Here is a 19,619-nt window from a genome sequence, read left to right on the forward strand (position 1 = left end):
AGGCACCTCATACATGTGGACTCATTGGATCATCACAACACCCTATTATTAGTATTATTTCCTTTGCACAGATGAGGAAACTGAGGCGTGGAGAAGTAAACCACCTTATCCTGGGTCTTATGGGTACAACTGGCTCAAACTCAAGATGGTGTTCTAATCCAAGGAGGTGAGAAGCCCTGCCCCAGGTGGGTTTGTTTCTGGTCTTGTGAGTTAGAAAATTTCCTCCTTCCCGGCACCCTGCCAACTTCACCCTGCTCTCTTCTCCCTGGCCTCTTCAGACATCTCAGACCAGAAAACCAACAGCTTTGCGCAGCCCCCACCCCCGCCCAAAATGGACAGAAATAAGATGCAGAGCAAAAAAAAAAAAAAAATTTTTTTTTAATTTATTTAAGAAGCTCAGGGGCTGGTGAGGGAGGGGAAGAAGAGAGGCCTGGCGATGGCACCTCTCTCTGTACCCCACCTAGTGCATTCTTAACGGAAATGAGTGCCTGACAAAGCCGGGTCAGGAAGGGGGAGTCTGGATCCCACAGCGCATGTTAGCTGGAACAGCAAAGTCTGAAAGGCAAAAATCAGGGTTGAAATTAAGGGGCCCCAGCGGACCCCCTCATGCTCCACTGGGGACCCAGAAATCCGAGGAGCCCTTCTTCTTTGGGAAACTTTAATTCTGGCCCTGAGCCCCCTCCTCCCTCAGACCCAGGAGTCCCCGCCCCCAACTGCTCACCTATCTGCTGAGGCTTGGGCAAGTTCAGGTTGTCCATGACCTTGACAAACTCCTCACAGCTGAGGGTAAGCCGTGGGTTCAAAGTCCGCTCCTCCTCCACGGTGGACACTGTGAGCCCTAGTGGCCAAGGGAGGAGAGGAACATCAACCCGGTAAGTGCCTGCGGCCTCCTAGGACTACATTTCCCAGGAGGCTTAGGGTGCATCTCCGGCCTGGGACTAACAGGCTCTTCCCAGAATGTTACCGAGACAGCGCGCTCTCTTCGACTGGCACTATGGGAAATGTAGTTTCCCACATTCCCTAAGCTCTAGAAGGAAGTCCCAGGAAAACGCATGCCCTCCGGAATCCTAGGAGTCTTGTTTCTACATCCACACTCAGCACACCTAAGCACTTGATCTTTTTGGCCAGAGAAATTTCTGGGAATTGTAGTCTCCATGCCCCACAAGGACTACAGCAGCTTGGCACTCCCTCTCAAATGGACAGTAATATTAAGTCCCACACCTCCAGGAAGACCTCACCGTGGTAATCATGAGCAGGGTAGATCAGACAGTCTCCTGGAAGCGTGAAGATCTTTTCGTGGACTGAGTGGTACAAGGTCTTAGCACAGCCTGGGGAAGGAAAGCTCAGAGGTGATTAAATCAACAGGAGAGAAGCCTTCTAGCCCCTTCCCTCAAGAAAGGGTGGGAGGATAAAACCACAGTAGCTAAACCCTCTCCCTCATTTCCTGCCAGTACCCTTTTGCCTAGGCACAGAAAGAGAGGGAAGGGCATTGTAGGCAGATGGAACAACATATGCAAAGAATTGAGGACTGGTGAGAAATTCACCATGGTGGTAAATAAGGTTGGGATGAGATCCTGAAGCACCAGGGAGTTGTGCCCTCAGCCTGGGGATGCCAAGAAAGGGTTCTGGGCAGGGAGGCTGGACTAGAAGGTAAGAAACTGAAGACATGAGGCCAAAGATGAAACCAGGATCATGGTTCCAACAACAAGCTCTGAGTCCTAAATTGGGGCAGGGGAAAACCTCTCTGGACCCTCCTTCTACCTTTCATTTCAGCCCAAATCCTTCAATTGCATAACTGTGTCAGGAGTGGATAAATGGGAGGATTAGGAGCATTGGAGAGAAAAAGATAGAGACTAAGATGGAGAGATAAGGAGAGAGGAAGAGGAAACAAGAGGCGGCCTGGGAATCTGGTCACACACTGCCAGCTCAGGGCTGTTCTGTCTTTCCTCTCATTCAGCCTTGCCCTCTGCCTGCAAGACAGATAAATCCTCCCAATCTAGTGTCAACCCCACATTCACACACACGCTCAAAGGAGAGCTAAACCCCAAGATTCTAAAACTGAACTCCGTTCCCACAGTGAAACTCCTGAATCTAACTGCCCCGTCGCAGCTGAACTCCTGAATCAAACTCCACACCCCTCCCCCCGCCACATCTCCAGCACCTAAACTCCTTATATGTCCACAGTGGGGACGCCTGGGGGGGCTCAGTCAGTTAAGCATCCGACTCTTGATTTTGTCGCAGGTCACAATGTCAGGTCATCGATTGAGCCCCCGCCCCCTAACTCAGGCTCCCTGCTCAGGGCAGTCTGCTTGTCCCTCTCCCTTTGCTCCTGTCCCCACTTGCACGCACGCACACTTTCTCTCCTTCTCTCAAATAATTAAATAAAATATTTTTTTAAAAAAGTGTCCACAGGGCGCCTGGCTGGCTCAGTTAGTAGACCATGCGCCTCTTGATCTCAGGGTTGTAAGTTCGAGCCCCACAATGGGTGCAGAGATTACTTAAAAAAAAAAAAAATATATATATATATATATATATATATATATATATATATAATCTTTTTAAAAAATAATAAAAAGTGCCCGCTTCAGCAGCACATATACTAAAATTAGAACCATACAGAGAACATTAGCATGGCCCCTGCACAAGGATGACCAGCAAATTCGTGAAGCATTCCACATTAAAAATAAATAAATCAAAAATTTTTTAAACTTTTAAAAAATATATATGTCTGCAAACTCACTGACACTTTTCTGTTCAAAATGTGACAAATCTCCTCACCTTGACTTAGTGGTCTGGACTAAGTGACTTGCAACTAATAAATGGGATATTGCAGAAATGACAGTTTAACTTCTAAGACGAGGTCATTCAAAAAAAAAAAAATTAGGGGCACTTGGGAGGCTTAGTCGGTTAAGCATCTGGCTTTAGCTCAGATCATGAACCCCAGGGTCCTGGGATCAAGTTCCTGCTGATCAGGGAGCCTGTTTCCGTCTTTCCCTCTGCCTGCCACTCCCCCTGCTCGTCCTTTCTCTCTCTCAAATAAATAAAAATCTTTAATAAAAAAAAAATTAGGTCTTCTGTCTGCTTGTCTGTGCCTTTCTCATCATTCCCTTTGGGAGAACCCAGCTGCTGTGTTATGAAGACAAAGTAGCCCCATACAGAGGTCCACGTGGTGAGGAACTGAGGCCTCCCGCCAACAATCAGAGCCAGCTTGCCAGCCATGTGAGTGAGGCACCTTGGCAGCAGACCCTCCAGCCCCGGTCAAGCCTTCAGATGACTGCAGCCCAGGATCTAGCTTGACTGCACCCCCATGACAGACGCTGAGCCAGAACCACCTGCCGAAGCTGCTCCCACAGTCCTGACTCTCAGAAACTATGTGAGATAATGTCAATCATTGCTTTAAGTCATTAAGTTCTGGGGTAATTTGTTTCACAGCAATGGATAATGAATACACCCTTGCATGAAACTGCCCCCTAACAAGGTAAACTGCTGAAACTGCCCCCCAATAGCTAACTCATGAATCTAACCCTCCCTCACTCTAGCAGCTAAACTTCTTCAATCCAATCCTGACCCCCTAAAGGTCTACACCTGTTCATTCATTCTGGCAACAGGTACTTAAAACCCTGGTGCACACATAACCGTACTAAGATCTCAGGTTAGGGAAAGGGGTCTGTGACCTTGCTGGAAGTCCGTCCGCCCACACCCTCGGATGAGCAGGGCATCTCCAGTGAAGGCCATGCTGTGGTCATTCAGAACAAAGGTGACACAGCCTGGGGTGTGGCCAGGGCTCGCCCGGGTCTCCAAGGCCTGGTGGGGAAGGAGAATACAGACAGTTACCAATAAGCCAAGGGCTCTGGCCTCATGATGAAACTGGCCCTGGAAGCCCCCATCCCACCCCAGGATCACATCTAGCTAGCAAGGGTTTTTTTTTGTTGTTGTTAAAAAATTAAGTTTGGGGTGCCAGGGTGGCTCAGTTGGTTAAGCATCTGCCTTCGGCTTAGGTCGTGATCCCAGGGTCCCGGGATCCCAGGGAGCCTGCTTCTCCCTCTACCATCTCCCCCTGCTTCTGCTCTCTCTCTGTCAAATAAATAAATAAAATTTAAATTAAAAAATTGAGTTAGATTCCTAGATTCAAACCTCATACCAGGGTAAACTCCCAATGAACTGAACACTTAAAGCAAGAAAATAAAACCATAAAACTGTGACAACAACAAAAATACAAATGAATATATGTGATCTCTGGTTAGGGAAGAACATTCAAATGTGATCCCAAAAGTCATAAATCATTACAAAAAAGATCGATGGTTTGATTCTAAATAAGTCTGAAGTTTCTGAACAGAACAACACCATAAACGAAACTGAAAGGGAACCAACAAGCTGGCAAAATATAGTTATGACATATGTGCACCACACGGTGGTCAGTATACTCCATATACAAACAGATCTGCGAATCAATAAGAAAAACATAAGCACGTTAATATAAATATGGGATACCAAATAGTCATTTAAAAGTATGCTACTGGGCCGCCTGGGTGGCACAGCAGTTAAGCGTCTGCCTTCGGCTCAGGGCGTGATCCCAGCGATCCAGGATCGAGCCCCGCATCAGGCTCTTCCGCTATGAGCCTGCTTCTTCCTCTCCCACTCCCCCTGCCTGTGTTCCCTCTCTCGCTGGCTGTCTCTATCTCTGTCAAATGAATAAATAAAATCTTTAAAAAAATAAAAAATAAAAAAATAAAAGTATGCTACTGAAATGAAACTTTATGAAGCTGTAGACAAATATTTAATGACATGAAAAGATGTTTAATATCTGGTAAGTGCTAAAAGCAGATTACAAAGCAACTTGTGTAGTGTCACCTTTTAAAAAAGTTTCTTCATTCACTAAAATATATTTTTTTCTTCAGGCTTCTTCCCACATTACCCTTTTTTTTAAACAGAAAGCATGTCATCTTATAATTAAAAATAAAACACAAGATTCAGGATAAACTGAAGATCTAAACATTCAAAAACCAGAAGAATTCTAAAAGGAAATCTATAAGGATATATACAATCTTATATAAGGAGGTGTGTGTGTGTGTGTGTGTGTGTGTGTGTGTGTACACATATATATAAAATCTTGAGGTAGGAAAGGTTTTTCCAAACATGATATTAAATTCAGAGGACGTAAGGAAAAACAGTGACAGGGATGACCACCTAGTTTAACTTCATTACAGAAAAGAACAAAATAAGAGTCAAAAGACAAAAAACGGAGAGACAGTATTAGCAGCGTGTATAAGAAAGTACTATAAAGTATGAATAGCCATCACATATAAACATCTCCTAAGCATCAATAAGAACCCCCCCCCAAAAAAACAGGCAATTCATGGAAGAGGAAACAAATACTCAAAAAAACATCTGAAACGATGTTTGATCTCCCTTTTAGGGAGAGAGATTTAAATTTAAAAACCCTATTTTTCACCTACCAGACTGCCAACTGTCAGAGTTGCTCAGGGTGTTTGAGGCAAGCCCTTACCTTTTCTGGGATGTGGGTACAACTCAGTGTAGCCTTTTTAGAGGGCAAGTTTGCAGTATCTACCAACATCTCAAATGTGGACTCTTTCTGACCCTTCAAAGCTACTGCTACGACTCTGCCGAAGGAGGGGGGGTAAACAGAAGGGGGAATGAACCATGAGAGACTGTGGACTCTGAGAAACAAACTGAGGGCTTCAGAGGGGAGAGGGTGGGGGATCGGGATAGACCGGTGATGGGTAGTAAGGAGGGCACGTATTGCATGGAGCACTGGGTGTTATACACAACTAATGAATCATGGAACTTTACATCAAAAACTTGGGATGTACTGTATGGTGACTAACATAACATAATAAAAAATTTTTATAAAAAAAAAAAAAACCAACTTCTGACACATGGGCAAAAATGCCCATCCAGGAAATCCTCATTATGAAATCCCCACACCCAGTTCAGGGAAGCAATTGTCAGCAAGAAAAAAAAAAAAATTGTTACCTTCGTGATCTAACAAGCACTTGTAGGATTAGTCCCCACTCACACAGCGCTCCTCCCACCAATTAGCGTCCTGGTCCAGGTCAGTCATCCGCTGATAACAGAAGGCCAGCATGTGCAGATCCTGTGTCCACACCTAGCATCCATTCTGCCCTTCCCCACTCACGGGTCTCTGGTTTGGTTCAGGACATCAGTGTGCCCAGCCAAGCACTTCCTTACCCTCCATGGTAGCTTGAGTAGCTACTGACGATTCTCTGGCCACTGAGATCTCAGTAGGTCTCCTGAAAATGTCTGGGAAAGATGTTTCCCTTCCCGATAAGAGTTTGGCACCTCCCCTTCCCACTTTATCTGCTTCTGGACAAAGGTGTGATGGCCGCAGCTGCAGCAACCACCTTGCAACCATGAAAAAGAATCCCCCACATGGGGCGCCTGGGTGGCTCAGTCGGTTAAGCATCTGCCTTCTGCTCAGGTCACGATCTCAGTGTCCTGCCATCAAGCCCCACATCCCGGCTCCCTGCTCTGCGGGGTGTCTGCTTCTCCCTCTCCCTCTGCCCCTCTCTCTGCTGCTTCTCTCCCTCTCTCTCTCAAATAAATCAATAAAATATTTTTTAAAAAAGAATCCCCCAAGTGACAGTGCTACTAAATCAAAGAGAATGCCTTCTTCCAGACTCCCTGCTACGGCAGAAAACTGAACGCCCAAATTTTTAAGCCACTGTATGGTTTTTTAGTTACTTCCAGCCTTCCAAACTCATATATCAGGACATACGTGCAATGCAAACCAAATGCAAAGCAAATCACAACCCTCCCCCCTAAAATTAACATAACCTTTTGGTGGTTGAGGGATGATCTTTCACTCTTTATTTTGTCTGTTTCCATACTCTCCGAATTTTTTTTTTTAAACAAAAAGCATGGGTGTCTTTTGAACTAAATATTGTAGATGCATACTCAGGAGTAATGTTCAAAAGGGTTCATCATAGTTGTAGCAATGGGTATTGACCTGTCAGAAGGACATCGGCTACAAACAGCCAGTACAGTTAGACAGTATATATATATATATGGAATACATGGTACGGTTGAAGTATATATATGATACATGTAATTGTGTATGTGTATAAATTGGACAAAATTTTAATATCAATTGAACAAAATCCTGCTTGCCACATGGGCCAAGATTCCCTAGGCTCTTGATGACTGAGTCTGTGTGGCACGTGGCTTTGCTGAAGATCAGCAACCCTGTTTATCCGACCTTTCCCCTCTCTGGAATACCTAGAATCCACCCCCGCTATGTACCTCCCCCAGTCCCGCCCATCTTGGGCCTCAGCCTCTCCTGCTTGGACCAACCACCAGCCTCCTCCTTGGTCTACCAGCCTTCACCCATCTCCCACATGACCCTGAGGAGGGTTTCTACAGCCCAGATTCAAACCTGCTCCTCTCTGGTCAAGACCCTTCCTTGGCTCCCAGAATCCCCAGGGCAGAGTTCTGGCTTCTCAGCCTGACTTTTGAAATGCCCCCGTTTCGGTGCCTACCCATCTTTCCAGCTCAATGTCCAATAACACACCGAGCTACTCTGAAACGCAGGGTCACTTCCAGAAAGCACCAGGTTTTTCCACACCTCTTTGCCCATGCAATTCTCTCGGCTAGGTACACCCTTCCCTCTCCCATCAGTCAGGTCTACTCATTCCCAAGAGCCCTGACATTGACTGACCCCTTCTCCTGTGCCATGCTCTCTTCTAAGTGCTCAAAATGACTGAACTCATCCAGTCCACATTCATCCTTATGAGGCAGGTACCACTCCTGTTCCCATTCTACAGATGAGAAAACTGAGGCACAGAATAAGAATAAGCAAACTATAACTATGTGTGGAAATATGGATGGATGTCACAGATAAAACAGAAGCAAAAAAAAAAAAAGGACGCTAGACACTGAAGAGCAGAGAGGTGTGGAATGGAATAGAATGGAGTGGTGTGGAGAGGAATGGAGGAAGTGGGAAAGCTCAGGGTGCCTGGTACACAGTAAGGGGAAGCAGTATTTCATGTGTGGAGGTTTCGGTTATGAATCCAGATGTGAAATATCTATCTCCTGGAGAGGGCGCGTGGACTGGGAGTTAAGAACAGCCTCTGGAGCCAGGAGACATGGGTTCTAAATTTGGCTCTGCTATTTATCACTGGCTGTGCAGCCTTGGACAAGTCACTTCACCTCTCTGTCTCTGAGTTTCTCTGCTCATGTGTAAAATGGAGATAATAATTGTCCCCAACTCATAGGGCTATTATAAATATTAAGCTCCTGGGACACCTGGGTGGCTCAGTCAGTGAAGCGTCTGCCTTAGGCTCAGGTCATGATCCCAGGGTCCCGGGATCGAGCCCCTCAACGGGCTCCCTTCTCCCTCTCCCTCTGCCCCTCTCCCCTGCTTGTGCTCTCTCTCTCTCATAAATAAAATCTTTAACAAAAACATATGAAGTTACACTGAGTATGTAAAGCACTTAGAAAAATGCCCAGCACACAATAATTACTATATAATCAAAGTAACATAATAATAATAATGTCTTAAAATTTGGGGTTTTTTAAAAGATTTTATTTATTTATTTGACAGAGAGAGAGAGCACAAGCAGGGGGAGCTGTAGAAGGAGAAGCAGGCTCCCCGCTGAGCAGGGAGCCCGGACACAGGGCTCAATCCCAGGACCTGAGATCATGACCCCGAGATCATGACCCCAGGCGAAGGCAGACGCTTAACCGACTGAGTCACCCAGGCGCCCCATTAATGTTCTAAAATTTGTAAAACCACTGATCTAGTGGAACCACAAGACCTCCTGGGTTCAAATCCTGACTTGGTGGGGCACCTGAGTGGCTCAGTAGGTTAAGTGTCTGACTCTTGGTTTTGGCTCAGGTCATGATCTCATGGGTCGTGGGATCAAGCCCTATGTTGGGCACCATGCAGAGTCCGCTCAGGACTTTCTCTCTCTCTCCCTCTCCCTCTGCCCTTCCCCACCCCCAGTCTCTCTCTCTCTCAAATAAATAATTAATTTTTTTAAAAAAAACTCCCAACTTGGCCACTTTCTCAGTGTAACTTTTGGGCAAGTCACTTTTCCTCTCTGTACATCTTTCTTTGTAAAATGAGAAAAATATTTCTGATCTGTGTGGTTATGAAGGTTTAATGAGATCTGTGTGTCAGAAAAGACACAGTGGAGGCCCAAGGGCCAGACTCAGCCAGAGAAATGTTTTGTTTGGCCCACTCAGGAGTTATGAGAAGTCTGCGTTTGTAGTCTGCCCTTAAAAAGTAGAAGATTTCTCAAAAAGATATATTGGAACCTTCTATTTAAAAAAAAAAAAAAAGGCTCGGCAGTAGACAGATTACATTCCTTTTTTTTTTATATATAAAGCTTATTTATTTAAGTAATCTCTACACCCACCATGGGGCTCAAACCAGGACCCCAAGGTCAAGAGTCCCATGCTGCTCCAATTGAGCCAGCCAGGCACCCCAACAGACTACATTCCTAAACATGAATAATCAATTTGAATTGTGCAGTGGGTGTCCTCCGTACACAAACATGCACCCTAACATTCGCCACAGGCCCCACCACTCCCTGCTGCCTGCAGCAATTTTTTTTAAAAAAGATTTTATTTATTTATTCGACAGAGATAGAGGCAGCCAGCGAGAGAGGGAACACAAGCAGGGGGAGTGGGAGAGGAAGAAGCAGGCTCATAGCGGAGGAGCCTGATGTGGGGCTCGATCCCATAACCCCGGGATCACGCCCTGAGCCGAAGGCAGACGCTTAACCACTGTGCCACCCAGGCGTCCCTGCCTGCAGCAATTTTTGATTATGAAAATCCTTCTAGACAAACACTGATAAAAAAAAAAACAACAACAACACAGAGCTCAGCACAATGCCTGGCAAGAAGCAAACCCTCAAAGCATTAACTATTGTTAGATTATCATTATTATTAACCAATTCAAAATACAGACAGTCTACTTCAGTTGATAACAAAGGGAAGAGTAAGTTGAATGACACCACGAGGAAACAACCAGACACTCCCAGAAGTGGGAGGTTCTCTAAGACAATAGACTAGAAACTTCAAAAGTCAATGTCATGGTACAGAAAGAGGATGAAACTGTTCTAGGTTCAGAGACTAAATAGACCTAAGAGTCAAATGGCACACATGAAACTTGATTGGGTCCTGGTTCCTAAAAACCGCCATAAAAAAATGATTCCTGGGCACCTGGGACAATTGGAACTTGGTCTGGATTTAAGAATTATTTCAGAATTATCGTACATATTTTCTGTGATGAAGATTTTGTAGAAGACTTATTCCTCCAAGTGCAGTTGAGGGAAAACCCTGAGGGTCTGCGAGACGAAAACTATTTTCATGATGGTAGGAAGAGCTCCTCTGCCCTTCTTATCAGTGGCGTTTTCCAGAAAGATCCATGACTGGTGATGATGTCATTGCTCTGCCAGCAGATGGAGTACTTGGTTGGATATTCTTGTGTTTCAAAAAGAAAGTCTGGGTTTTTGTTTGTTTTTTAAAGATTTTATTTATTTATTTGACAGAGAGAGAGACAGCCAGCGAGAGAGGGAATACAAGCAGGGGGAGCGGGAGAGGAAGAAGCAGGCTTCCCGCGGAGGAGCCTGATGCGGGGCTCGATCCCAGAGCACCAGGATCACGCCCTGAGCCGAAGGCAGACACTTAATGACTGAGCCACCCAGGCGCCCCAAGAAAGTCTGGGTTTTAACTTCTAATGCAGTAAAATTTTTTGGCATCTCCGAACAGATAGGTTTTATTTCTTTATTTTCATTGAGCTGTAATAGACATACAACTAATAAGTAAATATTGATAGCTGGAACCCACATAAATAAAAGCTTTGAGGGCCCTCCTGTAACTTTTTTTTTTAAGATTTTTAAAATTTATTTATTTGACAGAGAGAGAGACAGCCAGCGAGAGAGGGAACACAAGCAGGGGGAGTGGGAGAGGAAGAAGCAGGCTCATAGCGGAGGAGCCTGATGTGGGGCTCGATCCCGGAACGCCGGGATCACGCCCTGAGCCGAAGGCAGACGCTTAACCGCTGTGCCACCCAGGCGCCCCTCTCCTGTAACTTTTCAGAGGGCAAGGAGTTCTGAGACCAAAAGGTTTGAGTTTGAGAACCCCTGATACAGGAGAACATCCTTACTCTCAGAAGAAGTCATTAGGGTTGACAGTTCTGCAATTTAGCTTTTGAATGGTAAGAGAGGATCATGATATATACACACAGAGAAATAAAGCAAATGTAGCAGAAATGTCAGCAACTGGGGGCGCTTAGTCAGTGAAGCATCTGCCTTCAGCTCCGGTCATGATCCCAGGGTCCTGGGTTAGAGCCGCCACATTTCACGCAGCTCCCTGCTCAGCGGGGAGCCTGCACCTCCCTCTGCCCCTCCCCCCTATTGCCCGCATGCACACACTCTCACTCTCTCTTTCTCTCTCTCTCAAATAAATAAATAAATAAAATCTTTTTAAAAAATATCAGCGGGGCGCCTGGGTGGCTTAGTCGGTTAAACATCTGCCTTTGGCTCAGGTCATGATCCCAGAGTCCTGGGATCGAGTCTGGCACCCGGCATCCATCTCCTTGCTCAGTGGGGAGCCTGCCTCTCCCTCTGCCTGCCACTCCCCCTGCTTGTGCTCTCTCTCTCTCTCTGACAAATAAATAAAATCTTTAATTAATCAACTGATTAATTAATTTAAAAAGGTCAGCAACTGGTGAACTTTAGGTGAAGGGTATGAGGGTGTTCACTGTACTATTATTTCAATTTACTATAGATATTAGAATATCAATAAAAGGTTATGGGGGAGCGCCTAATATCCGGACCTCACGCAGCCACTGGTCCTGAAACTGGCTGAATCATCTCAGCGGCAGAATAGTCGGCAGGGATTCTGCGGAGCCTGGCTAACCTCACATTCTTCCAACAAATTCCTTCCTCCCTTCCAAGGTGCTTCAAATACGTGACACAGCTCAGCAGCTGTCCCTTCACCTGTTTCCAGGGGCCCCAGCACCTTCTCCCACTACTTCCCACCAGCTACAGGCAACTTGAAAGGGATCCCCGCCAGCTCACGCGCCTTTTGGGTCCCTGGGCCCACGCTGCCCCCTGGTGGCAAGCAGACTCTGGCCTTCTATTCCATTTGGTCCCAAGTTCGTTCCTTCACTCCATTATTCAAAAGCACCTAATCTTGGTATAACCAGCCACTGTTTCTATGCACTCTAAATTCAAAACCCGAAGTGTCTTTTTCCATTGTGGCTAAATACTCTGAACCCCCATCAGCTAAACTTTCCTTTCTTTTGTGAAAGAAAACGACATAGTTGTTCTAAGGTTTAGGGGACAGTGTACTAATGTCTATAACTTGAAGATACAAAAAATAAGACAGGTGATGGGTGGGTATGTGTATGCTGTCAAATCTTTTCAACTTTTCTTCATGCTTGTAATTTTTTATAAAATGTTGCGAGGGGGGAAGATCTGTTCCATAATTCAAATAATTAGTTCCAGGGGTGCCTGGGTGACTCAGTCCGTTAAGCATCTGCCTTCGGCTCAGGTCATGGTCCCAGGGTCCTGGGATCGAACCCCACATGGGGCTCCTTGCTCAGTAGGGAGTCCGCTTCTCCCTCTGCCTGCCGCTCCCCCCGCTTGTGCTCTCTCTCTCTCTCTCTCTCTCTCTGACAAATTAAATTAATTAACTAATAATAATTAGTTCCAAATGGAAGGAAACCCTGAAATTCTCACCTGGACCACATGAGAATCACCTATGAACTTTTATTTTATTTTATTTTTTTAAGATTTTATTTTTAAGCTACACCCAAGGTGGGGCTTGAACTTACAACCTCAAGATTGAAGAGTCCCATGCTCCACTGACTGAGCCAGCCAGGTGCCCCACCTGTGAGCTTTTAAAATAGACCAATTCCCTGTGTCTGCCTCAAACAATGAAATCAGAATCTCTAAAGTGGGATCTGGGGACTGAGTATCTGGCAGTGCTCTAAATTAACATATTTAACAAGCAAGACTAACTTTCTGAATCTGCCACCCCTCCTTGGAGCTGAAATGTTCAAATCTCATTGCTCATTAAAACAAAATTCATTCTACAATGAAACCGTCCAAATCCGGCCCACTGTGAGTGTAAAATACAACCAGCTCAAAAAAACTGGCAAGTCCTACTAAAGTTAAGCATAGGTCAGTCTTCTGACCCAGAAAGTCCGTTCCTTGGAATTGAGAGTAATGTCCACCAAGAGACTTGCCTAAGAGCCTTCACAGCAGCCTTGTTCATAACATCCCAAACTGGAACCACCCATCAAAAGGAAAAATGGATAACTTTGTACAAATTCACACAAACAAATGCTCCACAGCTGCATGATTCATAAATAGCCCCAAACTGGCATCAACTATCAAGAGGAAAATAGACAAATTATCATAAATTCACGCAATAAAATGCTCTACATCAGGGGTTGCCGAAACCACGGCTGGTGCACCAAATGTGGCCTGTCGCCTGCTTTTGTAGGGCCCGAGGGCCACGAGTGCTTTTTATGCTTCTTCCCGGTTGGAAAAAAAAAAAAAAGAAAATCAAAATGAGAATGGTATTTCATAACACATGAGAATTATTGAAATTAACATTCCAGAGGCCGGAATTCAAGTTCTGTTGGCGTACAGCCGTGCTTATTCGTTTATGCATTGTCTCTGACTGCTTTCACACCAACAGGGACCCTATGGCCTGCAAAAGCGAAAATATTTACTGTCTGGTCCTTTCCAGAACAAGTTTGCCAATCCCTGCGATAGAGCAACAGAAGGAAAGAAATGCAACTATACCCAACATGATGTGGAACGGAAGAAGCCAGAACACAAAAGAGCCCACATGGTATGAGTCCCATTTATGAGGTCCAGAACACGTAGAACTAATCAATGATTAAATGAGTTGGAAGAGGGGCACCTGGTTGGCTCAGGCAGTAGAGCGTGTGACTCTTGATCTCAGGGTCGTGGGTTCAAGCCCCATGTTGGGCATGGAAGAGGAGAGGAGAGGAGAGGAGAGGAGAGGAAGTAAGTTGCTAAGATTGCCAATCTTAAAGTCCTTATCATAAGGAAAAAGAAAAATTAGGAGAAAAAAAAAAAAGTAAGTCGGAAGCTGGTTTCTTGTTGGGGGTGTCAACGGCCAGAAAGAGGGACAAGGTGATGAGTGTACTCCCGTATCTGGATCTCGGAGGTGGATACTCAAGTGTAAACACATGTAAAAATGTACCGACCTGCACACATTTGATATGCACGCTTTCTACTATATAACACGCATGTTACAAGTCAATTTTCTTAAAGTGGAAGGAAGAAAATGAGGGAGAAGAAACGTGACCACCTCTAAAGGTCTCTAAAGAACTCAGATGAAAACCACATGAAACACCGAACAATCATAAAGACAGATGCTAACAAGTGTTGGCAAAGATGTGGAGAAACTGGGGCTTTCTTTTCTTTTTAAGATGTATTTATTTGAGAGAGAGGGGTGGGGAGGGGCAGAGGGAGAGAGAGAGAATCCTGAAGCAGACTCCCCGCTGAACACAGAGCCTGATGCAGGGCTTGATCCCAGGACCCTGAGATCACAATCTGAGCCTAAATCAAGAGTCCGCTGCTTAACTGACTGAGTCACTCAGGTGCCCGGAAACTAGGACTTTCATACGCTGCCCGTGGGAACATAAAATGGTACAGCCGCTTTGGATAATAGTTGGTCAGTTCCTCCAACTGTTTTTTTTTTTTTTTTTAAGATTTTATTTATTTATTTGAGAGAGAGAGAGAGCATGAGCAGGAGGAGGGGCAGAGGGAGAAGCAGACTCCCCGCTGAGCAGGGAGCCCCACGAAGGGCTCGATCCCAGGACCCCGGGATCATGACCGACTGAGTCACCCAGGCACCCCTTTCCAACTGTTTTTTAAGTAGGCCCCACACCCACCATGGAGCCCAACACGGCGCTTGAAATTACGACTCTGAGATCAAGACCAGAGCTGAAATCAAGAGTTGGACACTTAACCGACTGAGTCACCCAGGCGCCCCAGTTCCTCTAACTGTTGTTTTAAACATAGAGTTATTATTGATCCAGCAACCCCATCCTATATATATATCCAAGAGAAGTGAAAACAGCCACACAAAAACTTGTACGTGAATATTTATACCAGCATTATTCATAATAGCCAAAAAATGGAAGCAACGTAAATGTCTATGGGCTGCTGGATGAATGAATGAATGAGGTGTATTCACACAGTGGGATATTACTCAGTCATAGGAAGGCATGAGGCACTGATACACGCTTCAACAAGGATGAACCTTGAACACTTATGGTCAGTGACAGAAGCCAGTCACAAAAGATCACTTAATACAGGATTCCATTTCTATGAAACACCCGGAATAGGCAAAACCGGTAGAGACAGGAAGTAGATTTGTGGTTGCCTAAGACTGTCGGAGGGAGAAGGGAGGGGGCTGGGGTGACAGCTAGGGAGCGTGGGGTTTCTTTTGGAAGTGACGAAGATATTCTCCGATTACCTGTGGTGATGGAGGGACTCAACTCCAAATATACTAAGCCACTGAATTGTACCCTTCAAATGGATGAACTGGACGGTTTGTGAATGACATCAATTAAGTCGCTTGAAAAAACCCAGACACTGAAGCCGTATCTGCCCCAGCTAAACCCTTCAACATTCATTCATTCAAAACATCGCGCATCCAATCTCACATAGGGCTCATCTTGACACGAAACCCCAACCATTTTTCACTCTTCTAAGCCTGCTCAACTCAAGAAATGCTTGTTAGCACCACACGCTTACCAACAGTGTATACAAGGGTACAATGCACTTTACCTGCTTCCAGAAAACCACTATTGTAGCTCAGCCCTCTGATCCCACATGCAGCTCTCGTTTCCTCTAAATGCTCTGACTCATATAAACTGTCCCCATTCAGCAAAATCCTCTAACCTGGAGGTCAAGTCCCCCCTCTATCACTTGCCCATTCTGTCCCCAAAGTCAGCCAGACTATCTGTAGCTTTAGCAAGTCTGATCAGAGAAAAGCCTGGCCAGCTGTTTCTCCTCCCTCTGAGGGCAACTCCCCCCAGCGCCCTCTCCACCCCAATCTATTGCGCTGGGATTTCAACCCAGCGGAAGTCCCAGCTGGAAATCCGCTGACCTTGGCCTGTGACAAAGACAGGAGAGGAGGTAGGAACCTTCAGACCCTTCCTGTGTGAGGCAACCTGCCCCGCCAAGGGTGAGGCAAGCAGGCACACAAGTGTGAACACTTAAGGAAGCGCTGGCTCCAAGATGCCTAACCTGCCCTTGCTTGACCCTGGGAGTGAGCGCCTCCTTAAATGTTACGCCCTAGGTGCCTTGCTCGCCTCACCCAAGCCCTGGCCCTAGGCGACGGGATGCTTCTTCCTCTAACAGAGGCTCTAGAAGACTGAGCTGGGTCTCTCCCTGGCCTCAGAATTGCAGTCTTCAATCAACTTTTATGGACATGCCAGCCCAAAGGAGCTGCCCCAAGGCTATAGAAAACTCCACAAATGCTGTTGACTTAAGGCGCTTGGCCAGAGACACACCTGCCCGGAGCCTCTTGCCCCAGTGCCCCACCTGGGTTTATGGTGCCCTCCTCCCAGAGACAAACTCAGGGATCAGGAGCTCAGACCAGAGTTCCATCCAACCCCGGGGGCTCAGAAGCCCAAGCCCTCAGCCCCCTCTTCCCTTGAGTCCAAGAAGTCCAGGCCACCACCCTCTCCGGACCCAGCATCCAACTCACGAAGCGCCCGAAGTGGATGGAGTCTCCATCCTCAATGTGCAAGTCAGCCTGGGCCCCACTAAGGCGGGAGATGACAGACTGGCAGCCGGGGAGTAGGGACCGGAGCACCCCTGAGCCGGTAATGTGGTCCGCGTGGCAGTGGGTATTCACTGGGAGAGAAAGGAGGGCCAGGTCCAGGAAGGCACAGAGAGGACGCAGGATTCCCAGCCCCCTCCTCCCTCAGATCTAGGGGTTCGGCCTCCACACTGACCAGCATACAGCAGCCGCAGCCCCAGTTCCTTGACCAGCTGGGCATCCCGAGGCGCTGTCTCCAGAACCGGATCGATCAGAATGGCCTCACGGGACTCTCTGTCACCCAGAAGGTACGTGTAGGTGCAGCTCTTGGGCTCAAACATCTGCGAGGGGGGCGTGGGACAGGTGAGAGCGCAGAACCAGGCTCCCATTCAGTGGGGACCCAAGAGTCCAAGACTCAACTCGATTCTCTTCCTAAGATCCAGAAACAGAAAACCCAGCCCCTTCTTTCCCCTCGGTTCCATCCGAAACAATGAGTCCCAACTTCCAAATACCCCCCTCAAATCAGGGTCTCCAGTAGCCTCTTCCGTAAAGGACTCAGGAGTCCTGCCCCAAGCCCAGGGGATCCTAGATCTCTCTGCTTTCAAGGACCCCGGAGTCCCGCCCCTGCCGCCGCCCAGCGCCCAGGAGTCCCGCTGCGGTCCCGGCCTCCTCGCACCTGCCGTAGGAGGATGGGGACTCCAGAGCCGCTGCGCTGGCTGAGCTGCCGCCCGGCGACCCTCAGTGCGGCCCCCGCCATCGCGCTGGCGGCCCGGTGGGGACTGAGCGGACGCCGAGCGCCGGCGGAAGCCGGGTGCCCCCGGGCTGACCTGGGCGGGGCGGGGGCGGGGCGGGGGCGGGGCCCGCCTTAAAGGGGCCGCGGGCGCTGGGGGCTCAAGGCGGTCTGGAGGAGAGAACAGAGACCGACCGAGTAGACAGTGAGACCCAGAGAAACGGCGAACAGGGAGACACTGAAAAGGCTCAAAAGGCAAGGGAGAGACGCTGGGAGAAGCACAGACAGGGAGAGAAATAAAAAACCAACAAGAGGCCCCAGTACACTGATAGCGGGACTCCTAGTGATTTCTAATGGTTTTTATCAGGAGAAAGACCCAGAGAGCCGCTCAGAGACAAGGGAGATACCAAGAAGAGAGACCTGGAAAGACTTTCAGAGATTCATGGAGAGATACAGAGTTGAAATGAGATGTCCATCGAAGAAATGTGGTCAGAAAGATACACTTGGAAATTCTAGATGATTATGAAAGATGGGAAGAGATGCAAGGAGAAATGAGCAGAAAGAAGGAGAGAATCTCTCAGGGGAGAGACAGGCAGAAAGGGAAGTTCAAAGTCAAACAGAGAATATTGCTCATTTATTCCTCACTTGAGGGCTCCCGTGTGCCTGGCCCAAGCTGGGCGAAGCTGGGGACCCAAAGGTGAGTCCTGTCCAGTTTGGTGGGGGAGAATGGTACAGGCACTGGGGCTGAAATAAGGAAGATTCAGGGATTGCCAGGAGCTCCGGGGAAGAAGGAAACAGGAAAACAGGGATTCTCAGGCACTCTTTACTGTGAGGGTCCCCCAGATAAGACCTCCTCACGCCTGGGGCCCATTCCTATGGTTTTGGCAGGATTGCTAGACCCCTGAAGGCATGCACACCTTCTGGGTCAGCTGTGAGATCTCCTAAGAGGTAGAAACCTGAGCATCACCCTTCCCAGCTGCGTGACCTTGGGCTCAAAACTTATCCTCTTCTGGGCTTCAGTTTACTCCTCTGTAAAATGAGGTTGAAAATAGCTCCTCCCTCATTGGGAAGATCTAATAAGTGCAGACATGTAAAGAGTCCGGGAGAGCAGGTGGCACAGAACAAGCTCTCAGTAGGGGCTGGCTATCATTCTGTCCTCACCAGCCTTGACTCCCTCCTCTGCCATCTCCTCCCCATTCATCACTAGGCCTTGTTAAGTTAACCTCTCCCATTAGGCCACTTCTCCGCCATCACGCCCTCAGCCCCAGTCAAGAGGCTGCAAAGCATACATGCAAATTGCATGGACTCCAGGGCCTGGCTGCAGGAGTTCAAATCCTGACCCTGCTACCTCCAGGCTGTGTGACTCCCCCCTTGTGCCTCATTTTTCTCTTCTGTATAGTGGATAATGGTAGCGCCTCCTCTTAAAAAGTTGCTGTCAGGATGAAATGAAAGAATGTACACAGGGGCGCCTGGGTGGCACAGCGGTTGAGCGTCTGCCTTCGGCTCAGGGCGTGATCCCGGCGTTACGGGATCGAGCCCCACGTCAGGCTCCTCCACTATGAGCCTGCTTCTTCCTCTCCCACTCCCCCTGCTTGTGTTCCCTCTCTCGCTGACTGTCTCTATCTCTGTCAAATAAATAAATAAAATCTTAAAAAAAAAAAAAAAAAAGAAAGAAAGAATGTACACAAAGCACCCAGGACAGTTTCAGGTATATAAAAAGTGCTAAAAAATGCTGGTAATTAATAGTGTAATTATGATACAGCAGCCACTTCACTGGGCTTCTGGCTTCCGCTCTGCCTCCCTATAATCTATTTTATGCAGCAACCAGAGTGAGCCTTTTAAAATGTCAATGACAAAGAGACTTAAGAATCACAGAAAACAAACACAGCGTGTAGATCTTGTTTAGATCCCGAAGCAGATACACCAAGTGTAATAAAAAGATATTTATGGGATGTGATGTCTGGCATAGAGCTTCAAAATCATCTGGGAGGCGTGGGTGGGAGAAATGAAACAACATCAGCCAGGAGTAGAAAATTGTTGATGCTGGCGCCACTTGTATTATTAACGCAGAGAACAATTCTGT

At 47.1% G+C, this 19,619-nt stretch overlaps 1 protein-coding gene and 1 non-coding gene across 3 annotated transcripts; one reads left to right on the forward strand and one right to left on the reverse strand.

The window, feature by feature from the left end:
* Window positions 1-358: 358 nt before the first annotated feature.
* Window positions 359-17,634, reverse strand: ETHE1 (ETHE1 persulfide dioxygenase). 2 transcript variants are annotated; one of them, XM_045774818.2, is made up of 7 exons: window positions 17,483-17,634; window positions 17,003-17,147; window positions 16,753-16,901; window positions 3,675-3,804; window positions 1,239-1,328; window positions 722-838; window positions 359-555 (listed from the first exon to the last, which is right to left on the reverse strand). In XM_045774818.2, the coding sequence occupies exons 1-7, from the start codon at window positions 17,561-17,563 to the stop codon at window positions 503-505; spliced, it is 765 nt and encodes a 254-aa protein (XP_045630774.1). In that variant the 5' UTR covers window positions 17,564-17,634; the 3' UTR covers window positions 359-502. The 2 variants fall into 2 exon arrangements, with proteins under 2 accessions (XP_045630774.1, XP_045630856.1); XM_045774900.2 differs by lacking the exon at window positions 16,753-16,901 and having other exon boundaries at window positions 17,483-17,623.
* LOC123785018 (U6 spliceosomal RNA) lies at window positions 2,576-2,682 on the forward strand. Its single transcript, XR_006777587.1, has one exon. It is a non-coding gene; the product is annotated as a U6 spliceosomal RNA (small nuclear RNA).
* Window positions 17,635-19,619: the final 1,985 nt, after the last annotated feature.

The sequence above is a fragment of the Ursus americanus genome, chromosome 21, assembly GCF_024610735.1.
Source record: "Ursus americanus isolate L20-20 chromosome 21, mUrsAme1.1.p, whole genome shotgun sequence".
NCBI lineage: Eukaryota > Metazoa > Chordata > Mammalia > Carnivora > Ursidae > Ursus > Ursus americanus.

Excerpts from the sequence above, each read along its gene's own strand:
- ETHE1 (XM_045774818.2), bottom strand. The coding sequence starts at position 17,563 with ATGGCGGGGGCCGCACTGAGGGTCGCCGGGCGGCAGCTCAGCCAGCGC. Across the intron at positions 16,902-17,002 it reads GCTGCGGCTGCTGTATGCTG|TGAATACCCACTGCCACGCG; the intron begins GTCAGTGTGGAG and ends TTTCTCTCCCAG. Across the intron at positions 839-1,238 it reads CCCTGCTCATGATTACCACG|GGCTCACAGTGTCCACCGTG; the intron begins GTGAGGTCTTCC and ends CTTGGCCACTAG.